General features: G+C 36.0%; 1 protein-coding gene across 6 annotated transcripts in view; it reads right to left on the bottom strand.

Annotated features, from left to right (window-relative positions):
* The window catches only part of Dgkb (diacylglycerol kinase beta), a 632,546-nt gene that overhangs the window by 414,294 nt on the left and 194,027 nt on the right, over window positions 1–24,225 (bottom strand). For all 6 annotated transcript variants that reach the window (XM_059279660.1, XM_059279662.1, XM_059279664.1 and 3 more), the window contains 2 exons: window positions 22,170–22,243; window positions 15,592–15,666 (listed from right to left, as the gene is read on the bottom strand). In XM_059279660.1, coding sequence (XP_059135643.1) covers window positions 15,592–15,666; window positions 22,170–22,243 — 149 coding nt within the window. The remainder of the gene's footprint in view (window positions 1–15,591; window positions 15,667–22,169; window positions 22,244–24,225) is intronic.

The raw sequence follows: 24,225 nt of genomic DNA, 5'->3' as shown, positions 1-24,225 counted from the left end.
AACTCGGCTTTTTCCGGTTACAATTCTGTAGCATATCATAGCCCTCATCTATATTTCTGAACACATTGGCACTGGAGGCTGAAGACGCTTTCAAAGCATGTCAGCAGAAGTTGTCACGTGGCTAACTGCAGTGATGTCTACCCATCCGAACTCACCACCATTCTTCTATTCAAGGTTGCTACATCACCCGTAGTTCAGTCTTGTTCTCTTTTAAAATTCTCATCATTGGTTCTTCACTCAATCTATGCAATTTTCCTTAGGGATTCATTCATTCCTTATTCCACCCATTCACTGAATAGGAGGCTAGAAAAATCCTGTACATTCTTAGTGTGAGCCTCCTTCTGCTTATCATTAAAATGGAATTATCAGCTCCTGTTTTACTGTGCTCTTTACATGTAAGCACATAAATAAAAAGATTATGTTATACTATCAATAGTTATTGTGTGTGTGTGTGTGTGTGTGTGTGTGTGTGTGTGTATTTGTATGTCAGGAAATACTCGTATATTTTCCCAACTCTCTTGCCTACCAGGTTGAGGCAAAGGAGCCATAAAGACAATTTTCTAAAACTCCAAGTTCAGGCTCAATTGGGCAGAGGGAATAGTTCTGCTTACAGCTGAAACAGCATCCAGTGGACAGTGGGGAACGATGCTCACAGCAGTCAGAACAGAAGATGCAGCTACAATACTGCATCAGTTCAAAAGATTTGAGAAGAGCCAAAATGTCCACTTTACATCTTTTTACCCAGGACAGCAGTCAAGAACACCTGCTTCTTATTCTTCTTCCCAGTAATAAGGGATGAGGGAATGAGAAGATTCCGGAAGGATGCCTCTGTGGAAAGTTTAGTAGCCTATGCTACACTTTCTGTCTATCAGTTGTAATTTTTTTATTGGGAAGATCAATGGGTATAATCAGTTTACAAGGAAATTATCTTGGTTTGTACCTGAGTCTGTCTAGGTTATTTAGTGCATATTTTTTAAATCTAAAACTTCAAATAGATTATTATGAATATTAATTATTATTTAAATTTTCAATGTAGTCTACATCACTGCTTTCCCTAGAGAATTTATCTGCAATTGTTATATTTGAAAACAATCTTATGCTAATAATTGAGCTCAGTAGCTCCACTGTAAATGTTCAACAGCCATCTCTAGAGCAACTTGTAAAGTCCCAGTTATTCAAGTGGAACACATTGTAGAGTTCTGCTGTGCAACAATCTCTCTTTAGTTAACAATATGGTACTGTACATTTAAAATACTCTTGGGAAGACAGATCTTGTAAGTCTTCTGGACTCAACATAAAGCATCTGGTGTAATGTCCATGCTTACTCTCAAAAGCTCACATTCCTTTTAAGTTTTGAGATGGAATAGATGTAAATGTCAGAAAGCTCTCATTTCTGACAACAGTATTTTGAAAACACAAATGAGAAATATTTTCAGAAAGAAAAAGACTTCTAGTCCACACACTATAATTTTAGAAGTGTCTGATAATCAGATTTCTTAAGAAAATTCAGGTATTCATTTTGATTCTAAGGTTAAAATTTGTTATTCAGAGAGCACAGACATTGGTGTTTACATAAGATGTTCCTGTAATAGTCAGAACTAGACTGAACATACAGAACAAATAAGTGTATGTTATTAAGCAGTGCATGTATTAGTATTTACACTAAGAGGGACTTAAATGTTTTGACAGCACTAATGCTTATTTTATTACTTATGTCTGTGTTCTTTGCATTGAATAACTATGAGACTGAAGGCTCACAAACGGCATCATCATGTCACCAGCTGTCATTTTTCCTCCTTCTCTTTAGCACATAGAGTAATTTCAGGAGCATGCTTCAAAAGTTATCAATTCTGACTTTAGCACTTCACATCAGACACAGCATACTCCTCTCTTATTATTGTGCTCAATTCATATTCACAGTTGCATGTATTCCCTTTCACGTTTTTCTTAAAATCACAATATCCCATGGCTTCGTAGCTGCCTCCTAATTCAGGGTGGATTTCTAGTTTGTGATACTATTTTTGTTTTGCCACTGTATTTATAATGCACAAAAGTAGTTTTATTTTTTTCGGTAGGACTGAAACTCCCTATGTAAACCAGGCTATACTTGAATTGGTGATGAGCTTCCTGTTTAAGCCCTCAGGTACTATAAGCACAGGTATCAGCTGGCACACTAAGCTAGAAAACCGATTCTTCATAGCTTCTCTCTTGTTTTCTTAGACCCAAGTGGTGTCTAAGAGCACCATATACTCATTGATAATGATACTGAAACTTCAGTGACTTCTCAAAATGGATTCAAGATGCATTTAAGTCTTCCAAAGTTTCATTCTACAACTTATGCAACAAATTGATGTTACAGAAGAAGGGATTTTTCATTTAACAATTTTCCCCTAAAACTTGTAAAGATCTGCATCAAACACAGTGCTTGCCAACCTAAGATAACCCTCCCCAGTAGGTCCAGCCAAGAGGAGAGCTAATTATAAGAATGATTTCCTTATCAAAGCATCCTCACTTTAATTTGATAACTTGGATGCCAGAAAATGCAACCACTTTCAATAGACTTGTTTACGTTGCTAAGCTATTGTGTGGAAGACAAATTTTAGCCACATGGGGGTACATTCCATCAGGACAAATAGAATACTTGTACAGAATAATTAGAACTCTTATTTATGATCTTAAAGTACAAGTCAATGCCATTACCATCATAACCAGAACTCATTTCACAAATTTGAGAAATAGTTTTGTAAAACACAAAAAAATGAAACATCAAGTTCTTTATCTGTTGATATCTCAGAAACACTGCTTACGCAAATGCCAGTTTTAGGAGTGGAGAGGAGAGAGAGAGAGAAGAATAAAAGATAAAGTGAGAAAATACATGTGAGCATTAATTCCTGTAAACCACTGAAGCTATCTCATTAAGTATTAATCTTTGTAGTATTATAAAAAGTACAAGAAGTCAGTAAACAATAAGTTCCGTAAAACTGTCTTCTTGACAAGTGTGCATGAGGTTTGGAAATGTTATTAAAGGTGTACAAAATATCTTTCAAGTCATTTTCAATGATTAACAAAGAATAATGTTTAGTTAAATAAATTTATCTTATATAAAGCTATTCATAAGTTCATTAATATATTAAAATACCTTCACGAACATCTTTTTGTGACACAAGTTCTTATACTAGCTGGGAAATCTTCATGTGTGTGTGTGTGTGTGTGTGTGTGTGTGTGTGTGTGTGTGTGTGTATACTGTATGCATGTTTATTTGTTCATGTGTGTGCAGGTGTATAAGTTTATATGTGCAAGTGGAGGCCAGATGCTGGTTTTCCATCCCTCTACCCTTTATGTCTTTTTAAAAGTTTTTATTATTAGTTTACATATATGACTGTTTTGTTTGTGTATTTGTGTGTATGCCATATGCATACCTAGTGCCCATGCAGGCCAGAACTAGAGTTACAGACAGTTGTGCACCCCTGTGGGGTTGTTGGGAATAAACCTATGTTATCTGAAAGAGAAGCCAATATTCAATGCCTAAGCCTTCATTCCTGGCCTATAGATTTTATTTCTTGATATAGGGTCTCAACTCTAAAACTGTAATTTACTGATTGGCTAGATGGGTTGTCAGTGAGCTCCAGTTATCCACGTGTCTCCCTTCCTTGACCCTGGTTCCCTACTACAGGGAATCTGAACTCAGGCTCTATTGGTTCTGCCACAAGCACTTTACCTACTAATCCACCTCCCCAGCTAGAAATAGTGACTTTTGAAAGACACCTTAAATAGTTATAAATACACATTTATATTAAGGACCATGTAACTAATTTTAAATAAAAATTCTAGATCATTTTTATTTTTGACTATGCCCCACTAGGATTTGTGATGAGTTAGGATTTGTTTTATTGGTTCTGAGGTTCAGAGCAACAGAAATAGACAAGAGAAAGGTGCAGCTTAACTGACACAGGAAGATGAGGACATCTGTGATACTTTAATCATATAATCTATGCTCATTTTGAAGGACAGATCCCCCTTTCACTCGCCCTTTCTGAATGTTCTTCTTGCATAGGAGGCCAATCTGCTGTGTTCATCTGAGGAACACTCACATGCATTCTCTTTTACAGAAAGAGGAACCCTAACTATGTTTTAGGAGTTGAGGTTCTGACTATGTAGCACAGACTGACCGGGAACTGGTGTTATAGGTCTGGCTATTGTCGAAAACCAAATCTTCCTCTGTAAGCTTCCAAACTCTGGGGCCACAGGATTGTGCCAACATACCTGACCTCCAAGTCTAGAATAGCAAGAGAATGTTGGATCATTACACCAAAACTGGTTGTGATTTTTCTCTTTTAATATTGAAGAACATAATACAATGCTTGTTTGTAGCCATTTTTCTCATCTATAACTGTGTGTTGTCTTGTGCTCAAAAGTCAATTAATAGAACTCAGTATTTACTTTTGCACTTTATGGTACAAATATGCACTGAATTTTATGGCAAATCTACATGAGCCTCCTTCTTTGAATGTTTATATGTTGTGTGTGTGTGGTAACATGTATGCATCTATTTGGAAATCTAACTTAAAATGTAAGCTATATGACTGGAAAACTTACTGAAAATTTTTAAATTGGTATGGCTGAAGTGAAAACTGTACTAAAGGGAACAGATCTGGGGGAGAGGGAGCTTGGAAACAGGTAGGAGGAGTGGAGGGAGGGGAAACTGTGGTCTGAGACAAGAATCTATTTTCAATTTAAAAAAGGCAATTAGGAAATTGAATTCAGAAATTCAAGAAGAGTTGTCACAAGACAGAGGTAGGTACCTCCACCCAACAGCTGGTCTTTTCAATTTAGGGGTGGAGTAGAATAATGTTTCTTATGAACCTCAAGGGGTTTTCCCCCACAAGTTGACAACATAGCTAAATACCAAAGCAAAGAGGCACTCTGATAGGAAAACCGGATTGTCAGTCACTCCAGAATTAGCAATGGCCTTAAATGGTTGACAAGGAGTCTGCCTGTGATGTCAGTGCTGGAGATGTTTGGATGCCTTGGCACCTTCACATGGGTTTACTCAGTCACCAGCGTTCTACATCTGCTTCCAGACTATAACACTGCTGCCTGTCTCTGGTGGCAGAGGCTCTGGGATATTGCAGGGCTCCTAGAGAGCCAAGCTACCCAGGGGAGCATGTTTCAGGCAGGAACACACCTTGCTTTAATTGGGTTTAAGGCAAATGCAGATTTAGACAAGCAATTTTGCTTTGGTATTTAGCCCAAGAGCATGCTATTTTGTGATTGCAATATAAATAAATGAATACCAAAGTGAGCGAGAGTTCTAAAAGAAATACAAAACAATTCTTCCAGATTTTTCAATAAATGAACTTTGATCTTAATGTTTCCAAATAAAAACCGCGGTTACAATTTATGCTTCAAAGTTCACAATTTCTAATTCTATATTATAACAACAGCGTGGTTAATCTATTCAGATCAGTTTAGTAAACCTACACAAACTTATAGTTTCATACTAATGTTTTTATGATGCATAGTCTAGTTTTTATTTTGTATATGATAATTGTTGAATTAACTTAGAATATGATATAAGAAAACATTTTGAAAGGAAATACATTTAGACTTTCTTAGAAAAAATTAAACTTACTTTGCCAGAATCAATTAATAAAAACTGCCTATTATTTGCCTGAAAAGAAAGTTAATCAAATTTATTTTGTGGTTTCCACACCATGTTTATTGCTGTACATGTGCAAGGAAGTTATAATTGTACTATAGAAGCTCCTCTCCTTAAAAGTACTGAGTATTTAAACATTATTAGTTTATAAACATATATGAAATCCATATATTGTCCTCAGGAAAGTGACTCCTAAAACCTGTAATATCTACACCCATTCAATTATTTAACATAGGTTTATGGATTACAACTCTATGTCAGAAAGTGAGCTAAGTTTCACAAAATGCAATTCTTGTCTTCAAATATCTTATGGATTTACTGAAGGCAGACAAAGGTTCCAAATAACTGAGATATTTTTGAGAGTAGTTAATGTAGATTATGTAGAAATGAAACATTTCTCAGTAGATGTGAATATATAAGAATTGAAAGTTGAAGTTTGACTAAAAGTTAATTAGTTGGCAAGTTGAGGAACTATGAGGGAAATGATTAATAGGTTATTAGAAAGGGTATGTGGTTTAGAAAAAATAAATATTAAAAAATAGGAAGAATATTGTGTTTATGTCCAAATCTCCTGATACCATTGAAGGCCATACTTATGCCAAGGGTCTGGGCTGCCACTTAGGGCCATGTTAGTTTCCAAGGGCCATGCTGCTGGTGGTGCCATGCTAATCTGAGTGGCCTGTGCTGAGACCTGGAGCCATGGTCCTGCTGCCAAAGACCATGTCTGCGTCTCTGGTCCTACCACAGCTGTAGTCTGTGTTGGTGTCTGTGGTTCATGGTGCTACCAAAGGTGACACAGATGCCCAGGGTCTAGACCAAAAGCTGTGGCCATGCTGGAGTCTGAGAGCCATGCTATCAACAGGGCCATGCTGGAGTGGTAACCACAGGATCACCAAGACTCAGGGCAACAGCAGGCTACCTGAGCTAGTCCAGTGATGATGATGTGCTCAAGGACTTGAACCAGACCAATGACTCATTGCACTGAACATTTTGGGTGGGGCTGATTGGACAAATGGGTAAATGTGTGACACACCACAGCTCCCAATGCCACTACAGCAAATAAAGAGGTGTTGGAGAGTTGGGAAAGATGGAGGGGGGAAGAGGACTTTTGTTTTCTTCTTGTTTTTCTTCCTCTTCTTCTTCCTATTTCTCCTCCTCTTCTTCCCTTTCCTTTCTTCCCTCCAAAGACTTCCACATATACTTCATCATTCTCTTTCAAATTCACAGTCATTTTTCTTTTACTAATTGTTACTACATGAAATATGGATATATATGTATATATATATATATATGCATATTTATTCCTAAATATAACCTGTATGGTCTGTATAATGTTACTTGTATGCATGTTTTCAGGTCTGACCATTTAGTATTGGATAACCAATTGGCGTGCACTTCCCTGGGGAAGACTTATTCCTTAATTCTCAGCATCACTGAGTTTACTGTACCAAGAGTCGAGGCCTTGTATTCTTTCTCCCACCTACTTTGGCATGTCTGTTGTCTTAGTTCAGCTCACATTTAGGTCAACATTTTGCTGAGATGCTATGGGTATGGATTCTGAGATGTCCAGAAGACATAGTCTCGAAGCAGACTCTCTGAAACCCTGGCTCTAACATTGGTCTCCCCCTCTTTGATACTGTTAGATGGGCCTTTCTTTAATTTAAACTTTTCTTTGTTAGAAAATTAACAGTTAAGTTGTGCAGTAGACGGTACTTTTTACAGAAGTTTGGGTGAGAATTTTTCCTCATAGGCTCCTGTGTTTGGAGATTTGGTCCCAAATTGATGGTGCTATTTAGGAAAGTTGTAGAACTTTTTGAAGATGGAGCCTTGCCCAAGGAAGTGTATCACTTGGGGTGGGATTTGAGAGTTTATAACCTCACTCCAATTCCAATTCCTTTTCTCTGTTTTGTTATTGAAGGTCTGATCTCTCAGCTTCGTTTTCCTTGGCTCCCTGCATGACAATAATAGACTCTCCCTCTGAAAATGTAAGCCTAAATGACTTTTTAGGCTTTGCCCTGGATCATGGTATTTTATCACAGGAACAGAAAAGCAACTAACACAGTTTTTTTAATGTGTGTTTGTGTGTTCCTGTGTTGTGTGTGTAACACATGCATGTGGATGATATTAATGTTTAAATATTTACTCATGTGAGTATCTTGTTATAATACTTTCTTTATTGTTAGAGTATTTTTGCAGTCTGGATAAATAGTTATTTATAATGACATATACCATTCTAAATACTATTCCAATTGTTTAACTGTCTGAACTTTTAATAAAAGTTCAGAATTTTCAACCTCTTTGTGGTCCTGACTCAATTAATGAACAACATAGTAGATGAAGACCAGAAGACCTCAGGTGAGGGAACACATGTGTAGGACAAACATGTTGGTAACATTCATTACATCAGTCTGTTATGTTTTCTTACTTTCATTGATTTTCAAGTTGGATTTTAAAATTGAAAATGAAATGTCGTCATTCCAGTACCCAAGACAACCCCAGAAATGTGCCTATATAGTTAATTGGAGAAGAGTGTCAGCCCTGCCTGCATTATATTTTATGGTCATTCCTGTAAAGAAGTGGGATGAATACTTCATATTTACATTAGGGAATAACAGATTTTTGCATTTTTTAGACAGTTGTGATAGGGTTTGGTTGAATTTTCTTAAGCACTTTGTTAGTTTTGTGAGGCATTTTGTGATGTGATAGCATTATCTCTAACATGATGCTGTAACAACAGACATATGTAAGAGGTCATAAGCTCTGACTGAAGAGAGATTTTATTTAAATAAAAATATGGTAGAAAGTTTGTTATATAAAATTATATTTTAAATTAAGAAAATGACAAAATATGTGGAATCTGTTACAAAAAATTTCAAGTTGTTAATAAGAATATATCTCTCAAGATTTCACTTTTAGAAACATGTCTGATAGTTGAGTGTGAATCTAGAGACTGACTGTTAAGTTATATTTTAAAATTAATACTTGTCTTATATTTAGTCTTTGTATATAAAACAAAATAATCTAAAAAGTATATTTCTCAAAATAAGCATATTCTTATTTATGATGAGCAATGTGTAAAAGAATTTCCCTTCTTTAAGAATATTATATTTTGTTTCAATTCATGAAATACATTTATAATTCATTTTTAATGGTGATCTGTGAATAAATTGTCTGTGCTTTTTTTAGTTCATAGTCAAATGACTATACACTAGCTACTGTTAGGGTCCTAGAGAAGTCCTGCAAAAGATCAGCATCCATGGATGCAGTCAGCAAGAGTGTTTATTACCAGCATGCTGAGGCCATCCATCCTACACAAAGGCAAAATGTCATGACCCTGAGAGAAGCTCCCAGGCTCCTTTTAAGCACAGCTAAGAGGAGTTACTAGGGCACTTAGGTCATCACAGCTCTGACTGGCTTACGAGAGTGGCAATCATGTTAGTACATTCTAATTGGTCAGGGTTAGTCAGGGGCTGGTACGGATTTTGCATTTTTGGGGAAGCCTGGACAAGTACCAGGTTCTGTCCTAATTTGGTTATTACCTGTACCAGGACTTCTTATCCTTGCTTTCGGGGGTGATGGAGATTGATTGTCCTTTGTTTGTGGCTCTTAGAAACTGCTTGCTCAGTTCCAAGAAGCAGGGACTGAGGCCTAGTTTTTAATTGAGTTATTAGGGCAGGCTGTCATGATATTTGCCTGGCCCTATAAGCTACTTTATAGGTAGCCAAAAAGCTTGAGATAGATTTGGTGTAAGTAACAGTAGCAAGTGGAGAATATATTAAAAGATACATGGTTGTTTATTTTAATAGTGTGGGAGAAAAATAACATCATTCCATGAAGACCAGAGAGCAATATTCATGATATAACACTTTTAACCAACTAACATATTTCTTAGTAATATATTTAGCTAATTATATTCATTATCAGGAAAGAGTCCACTTGTATAAAACACTCAAACTTCAGATGCCAAAAAACGATAATCAGAACCATAGAGAAAGCCCTTGGAGGAGATGCTACACATACACACACACACACACACACACACACACACACACACACACACAGGCACATACACATGCACCAATGCATGCACACACACACATGCACAAGTGCACATGTATATGTATGCATATGTAAATCTATTGTAGCACTGGGGAGAAAATAGACCAGAAAGGTGATTCAGTTGAAATGAAAAAATCACAAAGGCTATTAGATTAACCCAGAGATTATACAGATTGGAACACTTCAAAAGCAATGTGTGGGAAGAGGAAACTTGCAAACAGACTGACCTATAACCAAGGAGAACATAGCTGGAACCAGGAGTGGAAGGAGACACTGGCTGTGGGGTAGTGAGATAAAGGGGGGCGGAGAGACAAGACAGCCGGCAGAGCTTGCGTTGGCATAGTGCAGAGGACGGCTTCACATGGAAGTGCAGGCCTACATCTGAGACGTGACTATCAGTGTTCTAACACACAGAACATTCTGATGAAATGGAATTAATGAACAGCTTTTGGAGAATCTATTTGGTTTAAATCTAGAAAACGTATATTTGGTCCCTGCCTCATCTATTTTCTGAAGAATCTCTATGGAAAGAATAATACAGCTTTGAAAAAGGATTAAATATCAAAATTAAAAGTATATAAAAGCATGGGAGACGAGGAGTGCAGTGAGAGTTGATAAAAGTATATTATACACAGTTATGAAACTGTCATAATGAAGTCCAGCATCTGCATAACTCATACATTATTATATTTTTAGCAATGTATAAGTAATAAAGGAAGAATACTTTAATGACCTTGTCTTACAGATAAGAGTTTCCTACAAATTATAAAATATTGAGAATTCATTTAACATAGAATTAGTTACTAAAAAAAAAATCAATGTGTACATGGAAAAAAGAGAAAAAAACTATAAACTGAAACTACAAAGAACAAATTTGAATAATTCTTAATGAGTACATTAGTATTTATGGTGCTGTAAATTTAAGTAAACATTAAACTGATAAAAGGAAATTGAGAAAAGGAAAAAAAAATACATGTTTCATGTGAGAAGCACAGAAAAAGTTAGTGTGTGTGAGGGAAGGTCCATGTTTGAAACAGCTTTAGTTGGATCCTTATTTGGCTTCAGTGTCTCATAAGTCTGCTAAGAGTTTGATACGTTTCTCAAACAAATATGAACTGCACTGTCTGTGCATGACCGCAGTCATTTGATCAAAGGCTGGGCCCAGGAGGTATTTATTCCCTTTTGTAGTACTTGAGTCTTTGGCAGAAAGACACCAAGCTCAACAAGGTCTGCTCACTCACTGCAATATGGCAACCTACTGAAGTAATAAAAAATACTGATTTTGTAACAGTTGAAAATAAGTAGTACTTTATTTGGAAGGTGACAGCTGTTCTGTCATATCTAGGACATCCAGACAGCAAACTGTTCAGTAACTTGGTACATTTCCCACACGACCTGCATGCAATCATCTAGGAAGCTTTGAACATTCAAATGACAGTGCACACTGCTTAGATATTAGTAATGTTGCTTCAGTACCATCCATCTTGTCTTCCAACCTTTCATTTTTTTGTTTGGGATATGATGATTTTCTGACAGTGTCTTGCTAGGAAGCCCTCACCAGCCTAAAACTCACTATATACACCAGGTTGACTTTAAACTTGCAGCAATCCCCCTGCCTCTGCCTCTTGAGTATTGATTGCATGATTGCTGATATCTACCCATGAACATGAAATTGCTTCCCATTCTCTTAGTCTCTAGCACAAACAGTTTAGAAGTTTTGAAACAACAAAGACAAGCCACTATGAGTTACAATGATGCTTTCACTGAACTGGAGGCTGAAACCACCAACTTGATATTTTCAGGCTATTTGTACATAGCACTCAAAAAACATGCACAAAAATAGATCTGATATTGGCTGCTGGCACTGGCAGTGATTTGTCCAGGTTGTGTGCTTTGCTACTGTACAGCTGGGAAGGGAAACACCACCTCACCTAATAAGAATGGCTGTCCTCAAGGCAGCAGACAACAGATACTGAGAGTATGGGGATTAAGAAACCATCGTTCCTATTGGTGGGAGAGCAAAATAGTACAGCCACTATGGAAATCAGTTTGAGAGTTCCATATACACACATTTATATATATATACACATATATATACATACACATATATAAAACTATATTTTACTATAACACACACACACACACACACACACACACACACATACACACACACACACACACACACACACACACACACACTATACTGTGGTTCAGTGTTCCACTCCTGAACATATAGCCCAAGAACTCCATATCCTACCACAAGGTAACTTGCACACTATGTTTATTCACAGTAGACAGGAAATAATACAATGTAATGTTATTTGGCTGTAAAGAAAAATGTAAAAATGAAATTTCCAGGAAAAGAGATGTTCCTGGAAAGTACAATCTTAAGTAAGGTTACTTGCTTACTGTTAAGTCACAAGCAAACTCAGAATCAAATAAAAAACATCTCATAGCCCAAAATGTGTGTGTGTATGCATGTGTGTGGTATGTATTTGTGTGTGTGTGTGTGTGTGTGTGTGTGTGTGTGTGTGCGCGTGTGTGACTGTGGTAAAATCTAAACACTTAGAGCTGAAACTTAAAGAGGATGAAGGACAGAATGTAGGTAAAGGGACTCATGAGTGATGAAACATGGTGGATATGTGAACTCAATGTTCTGTGTACTGAAGTAGCAAGAAGAATTTTTACATTTTAAAAGAAACAAATTCCAATATATGTTCTTCCCATGACTCAATAACTGTGAAAGCTGAGCTTCCTTGAATTTCACTGTCCATTAGTGCAATGGAAAGTAACATGACTTGTCACTTAATACATTTGCTCATTGACCAATTTGGGGAAAAAAGTGTTTTATTATTATTTTATTTTTTGAAATTATAATTTAAATAAATCATCATTCCCTTTCCTTTACTCCCTCCAAATCATCCCACAAAATTTCCTGGGAGAAGGGGTTTATTATCTAAAGGTTTTCTCTTTTATTTTCTCCTTAAAATTACAATATGTTGTTCTACTATAGTTTGACTACATATCTATTTGATGGGCTATATAAAACGTATTTTCTAAAAATAAAATATCATTTTAATAAATTGGTATTTGAAGGTATGCTTCAATTTTTCTGCTTGCATTTGTATATGCTGAGACTCAATAAAAAAAGAGAAAAAAGAATTGTCCTTACAGAGTTTCCCAGAAAACAATCAGAGGGAGTGTGAATATAATTGTCACTGTTGGAGACATGCAGAACCTTTTACTACCAGGACTTTCTTTCACTGTCTTTGAGGAAACAACCCATTTAGATAGTTTAATAGAACTGTGGCCAAGACTGTCAACTGCATGCTAGACAAGACTACAGTGAGATAGATGTGTATGCTGCTGGGAGGTTTGCACTCTCCTTTTTTTTGCTTTTCAGAGAGCAGCAAAACCAATCAGATGTGATTTCTCAGGACTATTAATACTTCTATGATTTTGATTTCTTAAACTGTCCTCTCTCCTATCTGTTCTGAAACCTCTGCTTTCTCCATTTTTCCCCATCCAGTAAACAACTTCACAATTTTTCCATGGTTTTCTATAATGAGGAAGCTGTTGTACCTGTTGCTAGCAAAGTAGATACAGGGAAGAGAAAATTGTATAACTGACCAAACATACACACAGAAATGATAATAATGTACTTTCATCTATCAAATTACAGAGATACAAAAACTGCAAAAAACAGTCGATTTGTGAAGTGTTATGAGAAATACACATTATATGCTTGTATTGGAGTTTAATTTTAATTTTAATTCAAACTTTTCATAGAAATTTAAGAGGAAATAGCTTTAAGACTTAAAATGTTATCAAACAAGACACTTAACCTGTTGCAACTTATTCTATGAATTTTTTTCAAAATACTTTGAAAAATATACTTAAGTTTATAGTAACATTTTCTTAGAGTGAATTTGGTAGTTTGATAATTTAAAAATAAGACATCTAAATAGTCAATAATGGAAGTGATAATTAACTTTTGGATTTTTATTCATCTCTTAGAAAAACTGAAATGTAAATTTCTACACAAATGAAATAACGCCCTCCTATGTTCTTTCAAGGGAGAATATGAGAATAACAATTTGTATAGCAAACAAAGTTTATCTTCAAGTCACATAAAACATCTATTAATATAAGCATGTACATATTTGAATGTAACAGGCAGATATGTAGATAAACTATTTAATGGATATGTACTAGATAAACAAACACAACAGTTACAAAGGAGTAGAAGTAGCAGGGGTGTAACTTTTTCCCTAAATGGAGTCTCTGTGGTGAAGGAGTAATACAATTACATAGAGGAAACATTCTTATTTACTATAAAAGGGAGTGGAGAATATCAGGATTCATAAAATGTAAAAAGGAAATCAAGTATGTGATACTTCATGTAGTTGAAAAGAATTGAAATGAGAAAACCCTTATAAAACTCAATATTATTACAATGTACTTACACATTCAAGATAAGCATATTATTACTAACCATCAGTTAACATTACTCCCAAGAACGCTGCAGATGAGTGTCATTTACTAAAGACATACTATGCAGAGATGTGTCTGGAAGACATTGGCCCACTTAACATCCCGGTCCTCCTGGCAGGTCATTAACTCATTCCTCTCTATACAGTGAGACACCAAAGGCACAGAGAGGCTAGGATACCCAGGAGTCAGTTAGGTTGAGTGGATAAACATTCAAAGGGGTTTCCTTCAACCCCTCAGAATAAACTGCTTCTGAGAAGTACAGAGATGACTCAAGAGCAAAGAAAAGCGTGATCTCAAGAAAGTGTCTGAGCCAGCCTCACGACTTGTCCTGGCCTTGATGTCATTTGTGAAGACTTACTGCCTGTAAACAGTTGTGAACCTAGCTGGCAGTTATGAAACTGGACACGGTAGCCTTGGGGAATTAGTCCTAGGACAAAGCCTGCCACTGATGGCAAAGAAGCTCCTGTAGACACTACTCAGTGTTTGGAAATCTGTCCCGGATGGCAAGCAGTGAGGAGTGTAAGACAGATACAGTTGTGGGATACTATGATAATTGTGCTTTATTAACACTATTTTACATATACTATCATGGTAAAAATTTTATTCAGTTTTTAAAGACAAACCATTGAGTACTCACTTCTAGTTCTTCGGAAACAGCCTACAGGACTTATTTTAAACTCTACTCATTTGTGTTTTCTTTTGTTTTTACAGGGAACACAAAAGCTTATTCAGCTTCTCTCTGCTTTATGTGGTCTAATGTTTGCTGCCATGCTGATAGAGAGAAAAGAGGTCACCGCAAGAGGATGACATTAATAACTTAATGAGGCCAAATTAATGATAATTTAGTTCGGTCTATATTTATTTCATCAATAGTACATGTTTCAGGTTGAAAATATAATTTTATTCCACTATGCCTTACCTATTAATAATAAACTATGTTATAAGAGAGTGGTATTCATTAGATTCTGCAGATAATAAATGAGAAAATTATATTATGACTTCTAGTCTTTGTTAATTAGTTTCTTTTTTCAGTCTGTAACAAATCTATACTTAATATTAAACAAGTAAAAGCCATTCTTCAAACAAGGTTTAGTAGCTTTAATTCTTGCTCTGTGTGTGTGTGTGTGTGTGTGTGTGTGTGTGTGTTATTATGAGTAGTGTTTACACTACTGAGAACAGACACCAATCTGAAGTGCTTTGCTAGCTACTTTGCTGAACATCATGTGGATTTTCTCTTTTTATGTACTTACCATTACTTTGTTCACATACTGATCCCTCTGCAGAAGTTAAATGACTTCTCTGTGTGTATCACACTGGTTATTTAATTAGTGACTACTAAGTGAGTCAATGATAACAAAGTTATCCTCATGCTTACTTACCCTGGCATTGGTCCGTTTCCAGAAAGACTGTAAACCTGACGAGGATTTAGTAGATACTGGAATTTTCTGTAAATTCTACAAATGTGAAAATGTGGAAGGCAGGGATTTTAGTAAAAACCAATAATAATTTTTTTCAGAAACATCACATACCTCAGTGTCACAAGTGTACAGGTTTCTACTTAAAGATATTTATGAATTCATCCTTTATAATATCACATGTATAAAGCTCAAAGAACTAGTGGTCCTCAACAGAAAGGACACAGACATGAAGATAACATAGCTTGGAAGTAAGAAATGATGCTCACACTGCCATAATGCAGCAACTGCTCGTCCTCCATTGAGCATTTTCTTATTAATTAGGATTTAAATAAATATTTTAAAATATTTCAGCATAAAATTCTTAAATATACTCTCTTAATAGATGACTATGAGAAGAATATCTACTTTCCAGAGATCTTAATAGCGTGATGGACCTAAATAATAAAGATAAGAATTATCCCATATGGAAAGTAGGATTATATACTTTATAAGGTACATTCCTGTAAGCAAATGGCATAAGCTTCATTGCTGCACATGAACATTTCAGCTCACAGAGCTGCCAAATTGTTCCAACATGTAAATATTAAATCCTTTACTTTCTGAAAGAAACCAATCTATTACCCCATCTCTAAATCTCCAACAAACAAACAAACCTTTTTACCTTAATTTATGATATTATATAGTATCTCAAAGACATTAGAGTCATTCTCAGTTACTTTCCTTTCCACGTCCATGAACAGAAAGTTTAGAACAGTCCTTTGCGTTCTAAGGGAGAGGGGTCGATCACTCCTGGATATTCCTACCCACTAGTCAGTCACATGGTAATACTCCAACATCTTCACTGTGAGCCCACAGCCCATCTCTTAAGCTTCCCCTTAGACTCCATCCTTGGTGAGATGCTCCTGGTTGACAACATGCCCTTTCACGAATCTGCTTTTACTTCATTCATCTGGTGAACATCTATTTATGTAACAGCCAATACAAGAGTACTTATTCTGAGATTTCTCAGTTTTCATGGGTATTTCCTCCTCTGAACTTCCATAGCAACCATACTTTAAACCTTTCTGTGTTAACATTCTTCATGTGGTTTTGCAAAATGTGTGTTGCCATGCCCCCATCACTAGACCTTATGTCTTTTACCCTAGTGGTAAAAGGTACTAGTGGAGTTTGGATGTGCCTAGTAGGAGCTGTCTGAAAAAATGATACGTGAAAATTTTCACACCTGTTGGCTATTAAAAGAAACTTTGTATGGATATATAATTCTGTGACATTTTGCAATTTATCCAACATATCAAAGTTTAAAAAAAGAAAAAAAATTAAAAACGGAATGTCTGTATGGAGTTCTATTGTGAAACCTCTCACAGGAAAATTGTTTACATTCTAAATAGTTATCTTTTAACACATCTTTTCATTTTATTTGCCAAATCTTTTATTCCTTGAGAATTTTACACATGTGTAAAATGAAACATGGTCATACTCACCCTTCACCTGTTTCCACTCACTGGTTTCATTAGTGAGGACAATATTGCTTTGAGAGCTCCTAAGTATATGCATGTTTCTTTGCCATTTATATGTTGAACTTGACCATTAAACACAAATAGAAGTGGCCTTGAGAGCTTGTTTAGAGTTTCGAACAGAGGCACTTAGTGACTGTTGTGCTCTTGACTGAAGGGCATTTCTGCTCTGAGAGGCAAGGTTTTCCTCTTCAGTGTGAGCACAGCCTCAAAAGGAATGAATTTAATGGTAAGGAAAAAGACAATGTCTCCTAATTAGCTAGATCTGCTGACTCAATCCCTAGGGTCAGTAAAGAGATCGTCAGCCATGCACCTACCTCCTCCTTCAGGTCCTCTCATTCTTTTGTAAAATTGCCCACTAACTCCATTTAGTACTCCCAATCTGACCATGGCTATGCAACCATTCACCGGATCATGTGCAACCTATCAAATATCATAGCCTCAAGAGAATGATGCCCCCCCACCCACACACACACACAGCCAGCAGCTGTCAGCTAACAATAGCTAATTAGGAGTAGTTCTCAGAAGTTCTTCCATCATCTATACCAGAATTTTAGCTGGCTTGATCTTGTTAGGTCTTCTTGTCAGGTCACCCCATTGATAATTAGGGCTAACTCCACTGATCTGGCTATTTAGGAGGGTGTCCCTTTCTTCCCCCACCATCCCATATTCATTCTTTCTTAGGCTGTGCCAACAGTGAAAGAGGAAAGCCTTGCCTGGTGGAGAACTGGTCTTCAGTCAAGAGTAGAGTAGTAGCTAGGCTTCCCTGTTAGTATCACCAAACAAGCCCTCAAGGTCCCTTACTTTGACATTTAATAGTCAAGGTCACCATAGAAATAACAAAGACATGTGACTAGTATAAGAGCACTCACAGCATCACTGTCCTCACTAACATCCTTATGACTTCAATGTCCTTCTACATGACTTGCTCTTAAGAAAATATGTACTTACCAGTTGGGAGCATGATATTAAGCTAAGGATCACTCTAAATTGTGTAGGGTATCAAATTAAATGTAGAAGAATATAGTTTCCTTTAAAGGCATATTTTATATTTTTTCTACTAAGTCTTTATCCTTGGTGTCCAAAATAGTTATGTCTAAACTTCATGGACAGTACACATTTTGTCTTCAAAATATTCATGATGCTTTTGCTTTCATTTTCTATGTTTTGAGGAGTCTTGTCCAAAATCCCTTACTAATGTTAACTTGCTGAGGCATTTCCCTTTATCAACTTCATATTTTGTGAAGTCTTCAATGTGATTTGGTTAATTGTTATAACTGGTAAGGGTGGAAAAGCTGGTGCAGTCTTCTGCAGCTCGATGCTGAAGTTTCCCAGTGCTGCTTACCGGAAAGGCTGGCCTTTCTCCAATGCACATCCTTGCACCCCTGTCCAAAGCAGATGGCTCTCTAGGCAGAAATTTATTTCTAAACTCTTTATTCTCTTTCATTGTGCTCTGTGTGTCTGAGCCAGTTCAATGCCAGTTTGAAAATTATGGCTTTGTGGTAGATTTTGAATTCAAGTTGTATAATTCCTCTGGAATTTTTCCCTCAGCTATTTTCTTGTACTTGATTCTCTCTCTCTTACTTTCTCTTTTCTCTTTCTGCCTGTGAGATGATATAAACTTAAGATTTTTTTTCTAGTCTGTAAAGAGTATCCTTGGCTCAAGAGGTAGAAAGAGGCATATCTCTGTGAGTTCGAGGCCAGCCTGGTCTACAGAGTGAGTTCCAGGACAGACTTCAAAGCTACACAGAGAAACCCTCTCTCAAAAAAAAAAAAAAAAAAGAAAAAGAAAAAGAATATCCATGGCATTTTCAAGAGATTATATTGAGCCTATAGAATCATTTGGGTAATATATGTGTGTGTGTGTATATATATATATATATATATATGGGACCAAATTGATTATTCCAACTGATGAAAATGAGAAGACTCCTATGTTTTATTTTGCCAACAGATATTTAATTAAGCTTTTACAATTTTCATTACAGAAATTTTGCTTTCTGAATTTAAAGTATTTTAGTAACTTATTTGATTTTTGTAGCTATGATGTTGGTTGTTGTTGAGAAGGTATTTCACTATTGAGTCAGGTTAGTTTAGAAAAACTCTTACTATGCAACCTGGGCCAGGAACGCAGGCCTGCAGCACAATAGCTGTTTGGGTTTCCTTTCTTGATTTCTATTATAAATAATTCACCATGGACCTGCAGCGACAGTACTAACGGTTTGTGGTGGTTTGTATCTTCGTTTTAACAGACATTATGTATAAATGCTCATATTTTTGGAGTTGTGCTTGGTGTTTTCTATGATATAGTGATTTTCTTTTTACTAATGTGGATTTCTCTTATACGATTGCTTTGCATAGATTTCCAGGACTGCATTCAGTAGTGATGAGGTGGACATGGTTGTCTAATTTCAGACCTCAGAACAGATGCTTTCAGCTTTCCTACATTTCTTGTGATGTTATTAGGGAGGTGTTCAGGAATGACATTGTACTATGCACAAGTTCATTTCTTCTATATCAAATTTCTTTACTATTTTTCCATTAAGGGTGTTAAATCTTGTTGTGGAATAATCTTTTTGTAAAATATGAAGATATATCTTCTCCAAGGCACCTTCTGATTAGTTTAAAAAAAGAGTCAAATGGTCAATAGCTAGGCAGGAAGTATAGGTGGGACTTCCAGGCACAAAGAGGACTCTGGAAAAAAGAGAGGCAGAGAAGCCAGCCAGACACAGAACAAGTCTGACAAAGAGAATGGGATAGAGGTAAAAGCCATATGGTAGAACATATATTAATAAAAATATGGGTGAATTTAAGTTATAAGAGCTAGTTAGGAACAAGCCTAAGCTATAGGCCAAGCTTCTGTAATTAAAAATAAGTCTCCATGTTGTTATTTGCAAGCTGGTGGCCCAAAGAAAATCTGACTACAAAATATTCTGCCTTTATTGACATGTTAATATAGATAAAACATCTCTGCAACACACGGACATAACCCATGGAATGGGAGAAAGTATTCCCCAAATATGCAACTTATAAGGAGCTGATATCAGCATTCATATGAATTTAAAATTTGGAAAAATTTTGATTAATATCAGAAATATAGCGAAATAGACCTTCTCAAAAGAAGACTTATGAATGGCCAATAAGACATATAAAAAGAAAAACAAAACAACAACAAACCCTTAGGGAAAACAAGTGAAAACCATAATGAAAGATCACCTGACCTCAGCAAGAGTGACTAGTATTAAAATGACTAAAGACTGATGAGGATTTGGATAAAAAGCATCCCTCACCTGTAGGTATTACTGTTATATTTCTTTTTGGAAAGAGTAGAGGCATACTTCCAAATCGTAAAGACTGAACTACTGTTTGATCCACTAGTAGACGGTGTATCCAAAGTCGTTAAAATGTGTTCAAGAAGCACCTGCACTGACCTATGGCTCACAATAGACAAGAACTAGAAACAACCAACATATCTACCATCTTATGAGCAGATAAAGTGTGTGTGGTACAGATTCACTGTGAATTAACAGCATGGAAGCCTGTTGCTTTGTCACCCAAAGGATAGACCTAGATGCTAAGTGCAATGGGCTATGCACAGATAGATAAGTACAGCATGATCACACTTATGGAATATAAACATGATGATCTCGGAGGTGAGAGTACATTGTAAGTTATCAAAGGCTGTAATAATTATGGAGAGAAAGCAGCTGTGGAAAGGTTGATAAATGGTCACTAAGGTACACTTACACAGGAGCAAAATGTTCTGATGTGCTATTGCCAATTAAGTAGCAAAAGATAATGTGCCCATCATTAGGCTAGAAAAATGAATTTTCAGTTTTCACCACAAAGAAACGATAAGCATTTGAGGAGATATGTTTAACCTGATTATAAACAATGTGTTTAAAATACTACAAGACAAACTATTAATATTTACCATTTTAATGTTTTAATTATTTCTGAAATAAATTGAATTACAAAGGTACATTATATATTAAGCTTGTCAGAAAAAGTAATTTTGTATTATTATTTAATTTCTATTTTCATGACTGAAGTAACTGATCTCTTCAATGAAATATTGTAGAACTTAAAAGTTTTGAGTGATTATTAAGCTATCTATTTGCCAGAGTAGAACATAGCTACATGCTTTGAAAAAGGAAAAGTTTATAATATTTTATTGGAAGACAACAGAACAAGCTTCATTTAATCAGAGGAACTGAAAAGTTCAATGACAGCAGAAAAATTAATTTTCAAAATCCTATTATTGGGATGGAAATCTTTCTAATTTGTTGTAAACAACAACGGACTCTGATCTACCATCATAACATTTGCTTACCTGTTTTCATACATGAGATTAAAAATGATAAACCAGGAGAGTTAAGGCAGATGTAGCTGATTTTGTGATTCCCATCTACATTAGAACACACTCTTTAGTGGTTTGCTTTTCATATTTGGTTACATACTATGGCTTAATTATTAATCCATTACAAAAGAAAAATTTAGTATTTTCGATTAGAATAAATACTGAGATGCCTGACATTGTAGTTTGTTGTTATTTGTATTAGATATACTGTGCTTCACCTAGAAACACAGTATCATGAACTCTAAAATGTATGCAGAAAATCACCGTAATATATTTTGCCTGGTAGTTGCATATAATTTCTGTTCCTTGGTAAGGGCTGTGATTTACCTAGGGTCCACCTGTTGACCGCTTAGAAAACCAGTTTCCACTCAACACTGTTTATGAATCCTTGTCATATACCAAGCTCTTTGCTAAGAGGCAAGGGTCATACATGGGGTAGAGAAAAATGAAGATTCATGAACTCTGATAGTTAAAAAGCTTGCAAAAGGCCATTATATGAAATTTTCAAATATAAAAAAGAATTGATATCAATCTGTTAGGTATAGGTGTTAGCTAGCATCACTCGAATTACTACCCATTGAAAAGTAGTGTTGTTTACATCATGAATGTAGTTTATCTTTTGACTTCTATGATATAGAAAAAGGGGCACAACTTTTAAAACATACCGTTCTCCTTGCTTTCCACCACTTTTGGGATTGACAAAAACTAGAAGTGGATGAGTGCCAGGAACAGGAGTGATCTAGAAGGAAAAGGCGGAAATTATTAGTATGTACTATAGGAAGAGGACACCTGTGATCTTTTATGAAAAACACACTCAGACATGAGGCTTTCTTTGAAGTGTGGCTGCAGCCTCCAGAATAACAGGCAAGAGATGAAAAAAGAACAGCTACAGTTTGTGGAACATTCCATAAACTAGCAACAATAAGTCAGTTTAAGGGGATCAAAGAAACCTGTTACATATACATATAGAAAAGATTATTTTTGCACAGTGCCCCTAACTTAGAGCTGATATTCTACGTGGAATCCATCTCCCTTTTGGGGGCCTCTTTCAGACCTAGTACTTCAGTTCACATCATCTCGCCTCACCACTTTTTTTTTCCTTGTTTTGAAAACAGAGTCCCAGTGAGCACTCACTGTTTGCTAAGCAGCAGTCTCCTAACTGCTGCTGTCCTCCTGTAATGGGGTGAGCAAGGATCTCTCACTGTGCTGCTTCCATCACTATTTATTCTGCGATGGATCAAGAAGGCTTCCTGGTGGAATTTTAATTTAGCAAAAAGTGAACACTCACTCTACAAGCAAGCACATGGGCAAATTTGGACCCTGCAGAGAAGTGGGCCAGGAAGGAATACAATACTGGTATTGTGCCAGTGCGATGATAACATTGGATCATTGTAGGTAGAGTGGAAAAGAAATCTTGTATCTGATTTCACTGTTATTAGGTAGACACCAATAAATGTATACTGGGTAGGAACACCATTATTCAAAGACTATTGATATCATGTTTAAATGGAGGTTTGAACAAAAATTAAAACTATTTTAGCAAAAAAAATTTATGAAACCAATAGGACACGTTAAATATTAAGTTAAGAAGTAGATTAGGTTATCCTTGATGTGGTGTTTTTTCTCCTCTAGAGATGATCCTTAAATATTTAATGTGAAAATTGAAAGCAATCATTTCATTACATCATGCCCTTTCTTGCTGTCTGCTCTAATGATATCAGTTTAAATATTCCTTCCTCCAAATCTTAAGTGAAATGGCATCTTTGTAATGAGTGTGGGCAAGGAAGAAATGTTATAATCTTCACACAGGCTAAATGTGAATGATGGATGGGATAGTTTTCATTTTTCTACTGTAAACCAACTAATTCTGAAGTTAGGCATTGTATCTATCTGTGTTTTACTTTCCCTAATAAAGAAAATGAAGTTCCTTCTGTCCTATTTTACCTCTAACCGGGTCATCAAGGGCAGGAGAGCTGTAGGGTTTGTAGTTACTTCTTGTTCCTCCCTGTAACAAATGTGCTCAGTTAATGTGAATGAAGTGTCCACTATCATAAAGCCTTGGTCCTGATGACATGAAATAGATGTCAGTTTTACCCATCAAAACCACAATGAGGAAACATCAAAACATAAAACCTCTATCTGAAGACTTGCATACAAATTCCTTTACATTCCTTCATATTGCAAAACTGGAACCCTTACATTTATCCTATGCAAAAAAGGAATGATAACATATGTTCATTTTATTTTATTTTTAAGCTTAATTTGAATTGTTATTCATTGGCTTTAAACGTGAGCACTTCAAAATAATACTGTGTGTGTATGTTTGAATATGTATGTATACATATCTGTGTGCATATGTTGGTGTATGAGCATATGTGTGTGAGTGTGTATATATGTTTATGTGTGTGTAGGTTAAATGTCTTCTTCAAGAACTTCTCTATCTTATTTTTTGAGACTGAATCTGTCAGTGTCTGTAGTTCATTGACCATTAAGATCTGGGTCCTTCTTGTCTCTGAACCCACAGTGTTCATATTACAACAGTACAGTGCTGCTCTTGGGTGTTCTAGATGGATACTGGGGAGCTGAACTCAGGTCCTCATTCTTGTATGGCAACTACTTTCCTGACTGAGCCACCTCCATAGCTCATAAACTAGGGTTTGAACAAAGTAATAAAAATTCAAATGTCTGTCATAATGATTTTTTTTTCTTTCCTAACCTCTT

The sequence above is a fragment of the Peromyscus eremicus genome, chromosome 14 (genome assembly GCF_949786415.1).
Source record: "Peromyscus eremicus chromosome 14, PerEre_H2_v1, whole genome shotgun sequence".
Classification (NCBI taxonomy): domain Eukaryota; kingdom Metazoa; phylum Chordata; class Mammalia; order Rodentia; family Cricetidae; genus Peromyscus; species Peromyscus eremicus.
This window is presented reverse-complemented; position numbering and strand designations above follow the sequence as displayed.